Source organism: Euprymna scolopes, chromosome 25, assembly GCF_053919585.1.
Source record: "Euprymna scolopes isolate OS-2025 chromosome 25, ASM5391958v1, whole genome shotgun sequence".
Lineage (NCBI taxonomy): Eukaryota > Metazoa > Mollusca > Cephalopoda > Sepiida > Sepiolidae > Euprymna > Euprymna scolopes.
Window position 1 is genome coordinate 93,527,625 of NC_136506.1, and position 13,430 is coordinate 93,541,054.

Consider the following 13,430-nt stretch of genomic DNA (forward strand, 5'->3'; position numbering starts at 1 on the left):
TTTCTTTCTTCGTTTCCTTTTTTTTTACTTCTGTTCCTCCTTCTTTTCTTTCTTTAACTTTTTCGTTTTTGTTTTTCTTTTTTATTCTTTCTTTTCTTACTTCTTTCTTATTTGTTTTCCTTTACTTTTACCCGTTTTTCCTCCTTACGAAAGGAAGAAGAAAAAATCCAGTTTCATTTCCTATTTTCCTTTTTTTTTTCACATTCTTTTTTCTTTTTCTTTTCCTTCTTCTTTTTCGTGAGTCATCCATCAATTGATGCTTAACCTTTTATGATGTCCGTGCACCTTGACGTTCGGTTACTCATTGCAGCCAGAAGATCTGATCCCAATAGGTCAGTTTCCTGATCTATAAAAGTCTTGGTTGTACATATTTCTAATGTCACTAATAAGTCACTTTGTGTGCGTGCGTTTGAGTTTGTTCCTCATCTGAAAAGGCTGAGCTTATATTTTGCAAATTTCACACAAAGCTAATTTATATGTCTGGCAGTGTTCTTAGATATGGTTTGTAGAGATATTTATCCGATGAGTATCGAAAATCAAAAAAATGCGATCCTAAAAATAATCGTTCTTTCTTACAGATAAAAAAAAGAATTTTTACAATGTAATTTTTTACGTTGCACCGGCCAAGGGAGATAATTCTCAGCAAATCAAGGGATATTCAATTCTCAAAAAATCATTTCTTCTTAAAAACACAAAACTCTCGTCATCTGTAGATATAGCTCAGTGGTAGATTATTCAACTTCTGATCGAATGCTCCCTGTTCAAGCCAGAGTGTATCTCACCATTTTATTTATTTATTTATTTATTTATAGTGTGCTAAGATATGTTTTGTACAGAAATTCATCCGATAAGAATTGAAAATCGAAAAAATCCAATCTTAAAAATAGCTTTTCTCTCTTATAGATAAAAAAAATTTTTTTACAGGGAAATATTTTACGTTACACCGGCCAAGGGAGATAATAAAAGCTCAGCAAATCATCTTTTCTTAAAGCCAAGTTTTTTACAATCTGGCGATATAGCTTATTGGTAGAGCATTCGACTACGGATCGGATGATCCTCTGTTCAAACCCAGGTGTACCTCGCCCTTTCATTTTAATTTTGTCTTGTTAACGAGTTCAATTTACGATAAAAGAAGGGGTGCCATTTAAAATCGCCGCAAAACATTTCTTCGTTAACATATTCTAAAACTAAACATTAATAAGAAGTGATTTTTCCAGGGCATTCATTGTCAAGGCCAAATATCAGCTAACGTGATATTATAAATAAACACACTGAATTTGATGAACAACATTATCATTATTTATTTATTGTGAATTAGACCACCGAACAAATTATTTCTCGTAATATATGATAGTCAATAGAGGACTGATTCTATAATACATACGCAATCTGCATAAATTAAAATATCATGCTTAAGCGTATTGTATGACCAGCCAACTCTGGGCTGCCAGCTAGAATATATATATATATATATATATATATATATATATATATATATATATATATATATATATATATATATATTATAAGGTAAAATTAAAAGCCAAGAACAATGCGAGATATTTTTTTATATATATATAGAGTAAAATTAAATGAAAATAAAAGAAATACATTTCTTTTTTTTTTGTTGTTTGTTTTTTCTTTTTCACACAAATTTTAACTCTAAACAACAGTAATTTTTTTCTGTTGTATTCAATGGTGTTATAAATCTCAATATATTTCAGGCCTATTAGTCCTTTTTCAAGAGAAGACGCTGTCTTCTCTTGAAAAAAAAATCTCGCATTGTTCTTGGCTTTTAATTTTACCTTATAATTTTCTTCAACAATGCTTCAAGCAAACTACAATCTACTTATATATATATATATATATATATATATATATATATATATATATATATATATATATATATATATAACATATGCACATAAATAACTTTTTCTTATTCGAACTTCGTGCAGCATGATGTCTGCTCACTTATCGAGGCCAGAAACTCCAATCCCGAAAGACAAATGTCTTTCAGAAGAGTTTTGACTGTAATATAAGGCGTCACAGCACGTCGGTTGACCAGTAGGAAGCAGAGGAGCATTTTTTCCATATTTCGGTTGTGTCGAAATATATGCTAAGTCAGTGTCAAAAGTCGTCGTTTAAAAACTGCAAATACATGTGAAAGGTTGTTGTTTTTTTTTTTAGTTGTTGATTGTGTGTGTTTTTTTTTTTTGTTTTTCTTTCCTGTTTTTTTTTTTTTTAATCATCTTGAGAAACGTTTTCATGCTCCAAATTCATACAGTATTAAAAATATTGGTAGTATTGTAGCTAAACGTTAACCCTTTAACTAACCGCTTCCAACAATTTATTTTACATTTTTAGGCGATTACGTATGAACGCACAGAAAAACTTGTCCGAAAGAAGAAAAGCATAGAAAAGATACTTTTTCAAAATTGTTTATGAATATAGCTTTAGACAAGACATGAAGCCACTTGATATAAGAATAAAAGATGATCATCACAAAGACATGATATATATATATATATATATATATATATATATATATATATATATATATATATATATATATATATGCATATTGATCTTAGCCTTGAAAGAGACCAAGTCTATCGATAGGAGGAAAACAGTCAGCACGAGGAGTTCCACATTCCTACAGTTCTTAGAAAGAGACTACTGGAATCAGCATCATCATCAACTGGTACAGGTATTGACAGCTATGGGTCTCTCTCTCTCTCTCTCTTTCTCTCTCTCTCTCTCTCTGCATTCATGAATTCATTGTTGCTCATCATTCAGACTGTCAAGGTATGTTTCTCGCTGTCTTCCTCTGCTTCTTCTACCCACGTTCTTTCCTGTCACGCTAATCTGTTTTATTCCGCTTTTTCTATAGACATGGCCTATGAATCTCATTTGTTTTTCTATGTTGTTGTTGTTTTTTTTATTTATATTGTTCTTATTAGAGAATTTCTGTGTTTGCCATTTCTAATACCTTCTGGTTTGTTTTCTTTTCTGTTCAGTATATCTTCAAAATTTTCCTCGGAAACCAAGTTTCAGTTGCCTTTAATCTCTTTCTCGTGCTGTTGGTGATTGTTCAGCACTCACAACTGTATAATAGAACAGACTATACATACGTTCGGAGTTTTCTGGATTTGGTGTCTATTTTAATGTTTCTGTTGGTCATGATCGATGACAATTTCTTGAAAATGACTTTTGCTGCGGCTATGCGACTTTGTATTTCGGTCGTGCACCTTCCATCGGATGTGATCCAATATCCTAGATATTTGAATTTATCAACTACTGGAATAAAAAAATAGCCTTATAATAAAGCATCAAGATAATGAATTCATGTAGACCAGGGTTTCCCAAAGTGGACCCACAGAGCCCTAGAGCTCTGTGGGTGAGGCTGAAGGGCTCCAGAAGCCCTTTCTTAAAGAAGACCAAATGCTTCATATTGAAAAATGAAAAGGCTGCAGACATTTAATTATCAATCTTTTATACTGGAAATAGATATGATACATAACTACATGTGCAAAGAGTTTCAGGATGGTTCATGAAAAAGAAAAGAAAAAATAAATTAACAAAAAATGCAACAATTTTTCCATTAATCAAAAACAAAAAATAGTTGTAAACATTATGATAAGTTACGTTAAAATTTGAAATTAAGGTTTTTCATATTTATTTTAGAAATTATCTTGTTAGTGCTCCGTGAGAAACCTTTGCCCTGCTCAGGGGCTCTATGGTGTCCTGAAGTTTGGAATACCCTGATGTAAATCACTAAATTAACGAATCAATGGAGCTCAAATAAAGGAAGTAAGGAACACATCAGACAATTTATTTACAAAAAAGACTGAGACTAACAATATCACATGTGTGTTTTTGTTATGGGAAGTACATCAGATGCGTTTTTTTTTTGTTTTTTTTTTTAAAGGTTCTGCTTATCTAGCGGATTCCGGGCGAAAATAAGAAGAAAACAAAAAATAGTATTCAATTTGTTAATAGCAATTGTCTTGCCCATATACGCTAATCCCCCTTCCAAAATAAATGTTAATGATTAGAAGAAATACAAACATTAAAATTACCCCTTACTCTAAAATTGAGAAGCTGTTAGCTGGGATGGTTGATCATAACCACAGAATAGACTCGACGCTATCACCACCACCACCCAAAAGAAGAACGTAATAAAAGGGAAGTGGTATTATGATGGGCGAATATATACTGCACTGAAAGGAAGGAGATAATGCTTAGGATAATTTTCTCGTAATAACAGAACAAATATTACACTACACCTCATGAATTAAGTATTGAAAAATAGCACAGTAATAGACTAATAGAAGTTTTAGCTTCAGGCAAAATGATATCAAGTCTCTATTTGGAAAAGCCGTACAAGAATACATTAATAGAAGAAATAGTATAGTGTCGGCTCCAGGTAGAATGATACCAAGTCTCTGTTTGGAATAGAAGTGCAATAGCAGATTAATAAAAGTAGTAGTATCGTGCGGCTTCAGGCAGTCCATCGCCTCTCGTACTAGTGAAGGTTTAAAATGCCTGTTTTTTATGCGGCCTGGTACTGATGTTACGGAAATGGCGAAGGCATTCGCCGATGTTTCACAAAAACTGAATTTTTTCTCGTCAAGAAAAGTGAAGGTAAGTTTTAGAATGTTTTATTGGGAGTTTTTTTTTTTTTTTTTTGAATGCGAAATGAATTACGAATATTTTGATTAATATTTTCTAACTTTCTTTTATTTCTCTAGGAAAGATGACAAAGTATATTCAGAAGTGAATATGGCGGTGATGACAAAGGCATGAAATTTTTCTACACACCAAAAATCACTAAAATAATTTGCATACGACACATTTTATATATATATATATATATATATATACATATATATATATATATATATATATATATATATGTATATATGAGTGTGTGTAAATATGTACACACATATGAAAATGTAGAAGATATAAATACGTATACATGCACATACACGCACAAACACATGCACACACACGCACATATATACATATACTCCCATAATTTTTTGTGTTGATATTCATATTAAAAACCTGTTTTTTTTATTTGTTTTAAAAGAAAATACTACTTTATATATATATATATATATATATATATATATATATATATATATATATATATATATATATGGGTCCTGAAATTGTATGCATCTGCAAAACTTCTAGCTAATTCGTATATTCTTTTAAACATTCATTTTAATTAATTCCTTATTAGTTTTTTTTTTTTTTTTTTTAGTTTTCTTTTGGGATGATCATCTTTAGTTAACTATTACGTGTAATTATACTCATGCAGATAGTCTACATGATTTATACTTGCTTAATATTTGCCAGGTGAAGGTCGAACGACGGCATTACAAATATGCATGTGTAACGTAATAGCTATTGGTTTGTGTTTTAATTTTTAGCCTTGAATCAAAAACGTTTTCATAGAGCAAGCATTAACGAAGGAAAAAGTAAATCGTAAGCTAAACGTTTTGGTTTCGATTCTCGGTGGTGGCGCACGGGTGGCCTACTAGTATATATATATATATATATATATATATATATATATATATATATATATATATAGTGAGCATTATTAAATACAACGGAGATATTTTGCTTTATAATTCTTTTATTCATTTTTCGATTTTCCGTGTAATCTTTTCAGATTTAAATCGAAAGTATCCATGAAAGTTTCTATAGTTACTTTCACCTCATCAACTCAATGAATTCCACTTGAAGATGATTTAAAGTTGGATCGAAACCGCTCATGATAACTATGGAACTTTTATTAATATTTTCGATTTTTTTATATAAGAAAAGAGTATACGGAAAATCGAAAAAATAAAAAATTATAAAGCAAACTACATCCGTTGTATAAAATAATGTTTGCTTAAATGAAAAAATGCTGCCTAAATATATATATATATAAATATATATATATATATATATATGCATATTAGTGATGGGACGATTGCAATATTTTCCGATTCCGATACAATTTCTGATTCTGTTCAGAATTCCCGAGTTCGATACAATTACCGATTCAGATAAGTATCTCTCATTATTTAGCTATAAAGTTGTAGGTTTGTTTTAAATGTTCGGATGACCATAGATACCATCTATATAATATACGCACGTGTTTTCAAGAACTTGTGGGAGAGGATGACTTACAGATGTTAGATTTGTCAGTTTAAAATCCATAAACATTTTATTATAGTAGTAATCGTAAGTATCGGAGATTTGATAAAGTGTCTTACTTAAGGAGGCGGTTCATCCGGAATTTATTTATGTTGGACTTGAAGACCTCCAGGTTGTAGTCAGGTGGGAAACAAGCAAACGGAAGCGAGTTCCACAGGCGTGCACGTCTAAGAAAGAAGCTTTGCTCATGGAATCTACGTTTTGATTTTGGCACAGATAAAGGGTGGGGAAAATTTTTAGCAGTGGTTTCAGCTAGACGGGTGTTTATCGTGAAAGATTGGCGAGGGGGGGCAGAGATTGGAGCTCAGACGAGATCTTGCACTGGAAGTTACGATAAAACAAAGACAGGCTCGCAACGTCTCTTCTGTGGGAGAGAGGTTGCAGGGAAGAGAAAAGGTCATCCCCCACTAAGCCACGAAGTCTATTTTGTACTCTGTCAAGGCAGGATAGACTGTTTTTACCGCTTTCTGCCCATATGTGGTAGCAGTACTCCGTCCTTGGACGTACCTGGCTTTTATATAGATAGAGCATTTTTATTCATATGGAGTATATTCAAATATACAAATATTTCAGAGTTAGTCTTCGAGTTTACATTATACAACGGTGCATATTCTTGACTGTTTAAATCAATAATTTATAATGTATTTGATGGTTGTGAGAACTTGAAACTAGTCAGAGTTTAGAGTTGGCGAATTAAAAGTTATGGTTACGAGTGGTTTAATATAGTAGAGAAAACAATTGATTTCAATTCGAACAAAAAAAAGTTCAAATTAAAGTTTAAGTTTAGGCTGATTATTAATTCCGTTTTCTTTGTTTGGGTTGAGTCGTACTAAAGGTGATAGCATTTTTATAATATAAGAGTTATATAGTATAAGAGTATAAGAGTTATATAGTATAAGAGTATAAGAGTTATATAGTATAAGAGTATAAGAGTTATATAGTATAAGAGTTATATAGTATAAGGGTTATATAGTATAGTTATATAGTATAAGAGTTATATAGTATAAGAGTTATATAGTATAGTTATATAGTATAAGAGTTATATAGTATAAGAGTTATATAGTATAGTTATATAGTATAAGAGTTATATAGTATAAGAGTATAAGAGTTATATAGTATAAGAGTATAAGAGTTATATAGTATAAGAGTTATATAGTATAGTTATATAGTATAAGAGTTATATAGTATAAGAGTATAAGAGTTATATGGTATAAGAGTTATATAGTATAAGAGTATAAGAGTTATATAGTATAGTTATATAGTATAAGAGTTATATAGTATAGTTATATAGTATAAGAGTATAAGAGTTATATAGTATAAGAGTTATATAGTATAGTTATATAGTATAAGAGTATAAGAGTTAAAGTATAAGAGTTATATAGTATAAGAGTATAAGAGTTAAGGCGAGGACATAAACACAGCACATACAAATAATCTTAATTTTGTCGAATATTTCTATTAAGAATAAATATCATTGAAAAGTTTGAGGGAGACTTGGTATGGGATACAACCTACATGTATATGGCAATGCTAAAATTTTAGTCGATGAATTTAGAGAAATAGATAAATATTTGGAGTATACATACACTCTTACTATTATTGTTATTTGTATTTTATTTTTACGCAAATCAATCTGATAAGAGATTAAATCTTTATAATTGCAAGAATAAACATGAACATTTCATCATAGAGGAAAGGTGGAGAATAGTTAACAGAGACCCGTCACTATTCCGGTCCTGGATATGACCTTAAACTATACCCAGTGGTGAGGGCCGAGCGTGCGAGCTTTGGGGAGTGTGGAGCCACCCTTTAATTGCCATTGCTCCCAGGTCCACTCTGACCCGGAATGGTAGTATCTGTTAGGGTCCAACTACGGGTTAAATAGAAACTGACTTAAAAAAAAATATATACAGTATTAAAAAAAATTGTTCTTCAAAATCACTGGATTCGGCATTAAATAAACTGAAAAGGGTTGATATGCCGTAAAACAAAAACAACTAACCAACCAACTATTCCTCTGAAACGTCGTGAAGCAACTAAGAAAAAGATAAGGATAATAGTCCGCAATAAATAAACATTAATAAAAAATAATACGCATCTCAATGAATTCTAATTAAAATAATATAGAACATTATATGTAGAAAAGTATTATTGACAAAGGACGGTATTTGTTAGCTATTCTTTTCTTATTTCGACAGCAATCGTCAATTCTTTCTAATCGTTTATAAAAATATCAAATGGCATTAACGGCGATCAAATGTGATTTGTTTAAAAAAAAAAATCTTGCCTCACAATTTTCAATCGATTATTAGAAGACATTAGAGAAAAATATTAAGAAATATTTACTCTTGTAATATACGTCCCCCACCACCATCCCTGGTGTATTTTTACGTTTTGCAAAATATATGCGGACATTACACGGAAGGGAGAGAGTGCAGTTATTTGAACATTTAAAAAAAATAGCATCGAATCTCAAATTAAACGATAAGAAATTTAAAAAGAATCACAATTGGAATTTGTGTCGAAATCGAGAATTTATAACAGCATCGGTAATTTTATCAGAATCAGGAAAATTTTCGGAATCGTCCTGTCACTAATATATATTTATAAACCAGATGCTTTGATTAGCAGATAAACTTTTATTTCTGTCGCTTGGTTGTTTTTTTTTTTATAAACCAATTGCTCCGAAACATTAGCTAGTTCAGTGTAGCAACTATGTAATATTTTTCTATTTAAATAAATATATATATATATATATATATATATATATATATATATATATATATATATATATATATATTATAAATTTCCCTTAATCAATAAATGAATACATCTATGTATTACTATATAGTTTGTATACTTTAATTTTCTCTCTTTACGGACTCATATAATATATATATATATATATATATATATATATATATATATATATATATATATATATATATATATATATATATATATAGACAAATATTATTGGATATCACGGAATTATTCTGTTTTACAATTTTTTTTTTTATCTTCTCCAATCTCCGAATAGTCCTTTTTGTGTTTTTTCTCGAAATTGTATACGTTGGATCCATAATCGCGAGCGCTTTCGACAGAAGTACTTCTATCTACCTCAGGCATATTGTAGAAATAAATGTAGGGGTTGTTTTTTAATTTACTTATATATCTTTTTTTTTTTCCTAGTCACGTGGTAATTTGTTACAAGTTAAGTGATCGGACTTTTTTTTCTTTTTTTTTTTACATATATTAAACACATTTATATATACAAACATTTCGCGATTATGGATCCAACATATACAATTTCGAGAAGAACAAAAAAAGGACTATTCGGAGATTGAAGAAGATAAAAAATAAAATTGTAAAACAGAATAATTCCGTGCTATTCAATAATATTTGTCTAAATGAGAAAATGCTGCCTAAATATACACAATATACACACACACATATATATATGCATATATATATACATATATATATATACATATATATATATATATATATATATTTGTATCCCTTGTGTCTAAAAATAAATGGTGTAAATTTAAAGTTACTTTACATTTATTTTACAAAATATTAATTTTTCCACGCACTCTCGCGAAAATTTAGAATTTTCATTTAATTAGGATTTTTTTTTTTAGAAATATTACTTTAAATATTAATAATTATGATATCGACTTTGAGTTTCTAAAATCATTCATGTTGTAAACTTTCATTTCTGAAAAATATGTACGTGTGTGTGTATGTGTGCGTGCGTGTTATCTTTAGCTCCCCATTTGCACAGTTTTCACATAGCTAGTGACGTTTCAGGTCGTAGTTAGAGCGGAAATCCCTGATAACTAGCTACTTCACTTTTCTACTGGCCACAGAGCTAGTTCCTAAAAGTATTTCTTAGTAATAAGAAAGAAATTTGCATTAATTTATATGACCCATGCGCCTCTCCATAAGTTTTCTATTCTGGTAATTCATACACACCAATTTTGTTTAAGGGAATTTTAATGTGGCATAGACATAAATTTATTTGTAACATTTTTTTCTGGGTCATCCTATATCTCAAGAATGAAGAATTGCAGTTGGAGTAAGAAACAAGAATGTTAGGCATTAGAATTTTTCGTAAACAATATGTATAATTTTTCACGCATGAATACTTGTAAAGTCATTTTTTTATTCATTAAAATATTTTAAACATATCGAACCATTTTCTTATTTCGTTTTACTCACTTTCAACCACGTGACAATGGACATCTTTTTAAATAAATGACTTAAATAAATAAAACACTTGTTCAATGTTTTTTTTTGTCTTATTGTCGAACTTTTATTAGACCCCCCCTCCTCCCACAAAACTCATTATAAGAGAATATTCTTTTCATTGTTTTGACTCTCGAGTATATATCCGACACAGTTAATCAATTGAGAACCACATCATTTAATCTAAAACCATAAGATATTAATTGATATATACTCGAGAGTCAAAATGATGAAAACAATATTCGCTTGTCATAGCCCTACTCATTACATATTTTCCAACAGTTTAATCACCCGTTAATCTGTGTTCCGAATATTCTGACATTGTTCAACTTCAAAAATGTGTTCGTTGCATAGCTTCATTCTGTATGATACGGCTCTTTCTTTGGTATATATATATATATATATATATATATATATATATATATATATATATATATATATATATATATATATATATATATATATGAAGAGAGAGAGAGAGAGGTCCTGGATATGACCTTAAACAATATCCTATGGTGAGGCCTCGGCTTGCGGGCTCTAGGGAGTGTGGAGCCACCCTTGAATTACCATTGCTCCCAGGTCCACTCTGACCCGGAGTGGTAGTACCTGTTATGGGTTGAATAGAAACCGACTTGCAAAAAAAAACCAAATATATTGTATTAAAAAAATTTTCTTCAAAATCACCGGATTCGACATTAAATAACCTGAAAAGGGTTGATATGCCGTAAAACAAAAAACAACAACATGAAGAAAGAGAGAGAAATAAAAAGAACAAACCGAATTATTATCATCAACGTTTCGTCTTTATTTCGAGATTCCTCTGGATGAATGAGATTCAGAAACAAAAACACAAGTAAAGATATTTGAAAATGTTTCGTTTGCCATGCGTGACGCTGTTCTATTTCAGAAACGGAAAAAGACGCTGGAAATCTAAAATAGGAGGGGAGCTTCAGGTTTTTAATAACGTTATATAGTCGTTAATATGTTTTTAAAAGATATGAACGCAGTTAATATTCTTTCTGGAAAGAATATGTCTGTTAAAATTCAAATATACGTGTGTAACAGAAATGAAATGAGTGTGTTTTTTTTTGTTATGTAATTTATGGATTGAGATTATATGTATTACTCCCCCTGTAATAATGAATACATATAATCTCAATCAATAAATTTATTATTGAAATAAATGTTTAAATATTTTTACGCCCATAAAATTAAGTTATCTATAGACATGCGTGTTTCGAAGCGACACTTCTCGTCAGTGTAGGTAATCTTGTTGAGACCCGAACTCGCCGCCGCTCGATACGTAGCCTAATCACAAGACCACGTGATCTCAACAATTCTATGCATGATTTTTATCACATTTTAAATGTAATATTGTTGATTTAATTTTTTTTTCTAATAAGCGATTCTGTTGTATTGTTTGTTCTTTCTTTTCATTCCCTAAGTTCTTTAAAGGGAGAAGCCATCTACCTTTTGTTTGTATTCTAGTCGTCTTATTAAGTTATCTCTATGCATGTAAAAATATTTAAATATTTAAATAATAAATTAATTACAAATAGTCCGTCCCAAAAACAAATGTGGTACGACTAGAGCATAAACAAAGGGCAGAAAACTTCTCTATCTAAAGCACTTAGAAAGAAAGAAGAAAAATACCACAGAATCACTTATAGAAATAATTAAATCAACAATAGTGTGTGTGTATATATATATATATATATATATATATATATATATATATATATATATATATATATATATAATTTAAAGGAGATTAGAATAATAGTCTAAAGAGCTAAGTGTATTTTAATGTAACAGTGAAATTACTAGTTTAATTAAAATACAGGAAATGCTCGTTGTAATTTAGATATATAATAAGCTCGATAGTTAAATGTCCTAGAGCCAATTCAATATTAAGTAATGTGATTTATAATTTAAAAATTAAAAAAAAAATTTTTTTAATTAAAAAACTAATTTTAATTAAATTAAAAATCAGTTTCATAAGAAGGAACAACAACAAAGTTGTTGTTGTTCCTTCTTATGAAACTGATTTTTAATTTAATTAAAATTTGATTTTTAAATTTAAAAAAAAATTTTTTAATTTTTAAATTATAAATCACATTACTTAATATATATATATATACACACACACACACACACACACACACTAATTAGGCCCCGTTTCTTAGTGTTTTGTCTGAAAGAAATGAAACTTTGGTCATAACTAGTTTATTATATTCAAAATATTACATCAAAACACTAGGGGGTTTTGGACTTTTTTCTCCGTTCTACAGCATATGTTCTAGATGGCCTCCATTTAGCTTTTGCTTTTTGGCGGTCACCTTATATATATATATATATATATATATATATATATATATATATATATATCAAATTTAAAAATCAATATTTAAAAATCAAATTTTAATTAAATTAAAAATCAGTTTCATAAGAAGGAACAACAACAACTTTGTTGTTGTTCCTTCTTATGAAACTGATTTTTAATTTAATTAAAATTAGTTTTTTAATTTAAAAAATTTTTTTTTTAATTTTTAAATTATAAATCACATTACTTAATATTGAATTAGCTCTAGGACATTTAACTATCGAGCTTATTATATATCTAAATTACAACGAGCATTTCCTGTATTTTAATTAAACTAGTAATTTCACTATTACATTAAAATACACTTAGCTCTTTAGACTATTATTCTAATCTCCTTTAAATTATATATATATATATATATATATATATATATATATATATATATATATATATATATATATATACACTATTGTTGATTTAATTATTTCTATAAGTGATTCTGTGGTATTTTTCTTCATTCTTTCTAAGTGCTTTAGATGGAGAAGTTTTCTGCCCTTTGTTTATGCTCTAGTCGTACCACATTTGTTTTTGGGACGGACTATTTGTAATTAATTTATTATTTAAATATTTA

At 29.1% G+C, this 13,430-nt stretch overlaps 1 protein-coding gene across 2 annotated transcripts in view; it reads left to right on the forward strand.

The window, feature by feature from the left end:
- Positions 1–9,102, forward strand: part of LOC145247517 (organic cation transporter protein-like) — an 83,444-nt gene extending 74,342 nt beyond the window's left edge. Inside the window, exon 10 of one of the 2 annotated variants that reach the window (XM_080109333.1) lies at positions 2,368–2,502. In XM_080109333.1, coding sequence (XP_079965459.1) covers positions 2,368–2,419 — 52 coding nt within the window. In that variant the 3' untranslated portion in view covers positions 2,420–2,502. Of the gene's footprint in view, positions 1–2,367; positions 2,503–4,754 lie in introns of those variants that run through there. The other variant, XM_080109332.1, reaches the window with a different exon arrangement.
- Positions 9,103–13,430: the final 4,328 nt, after the last annotated feature.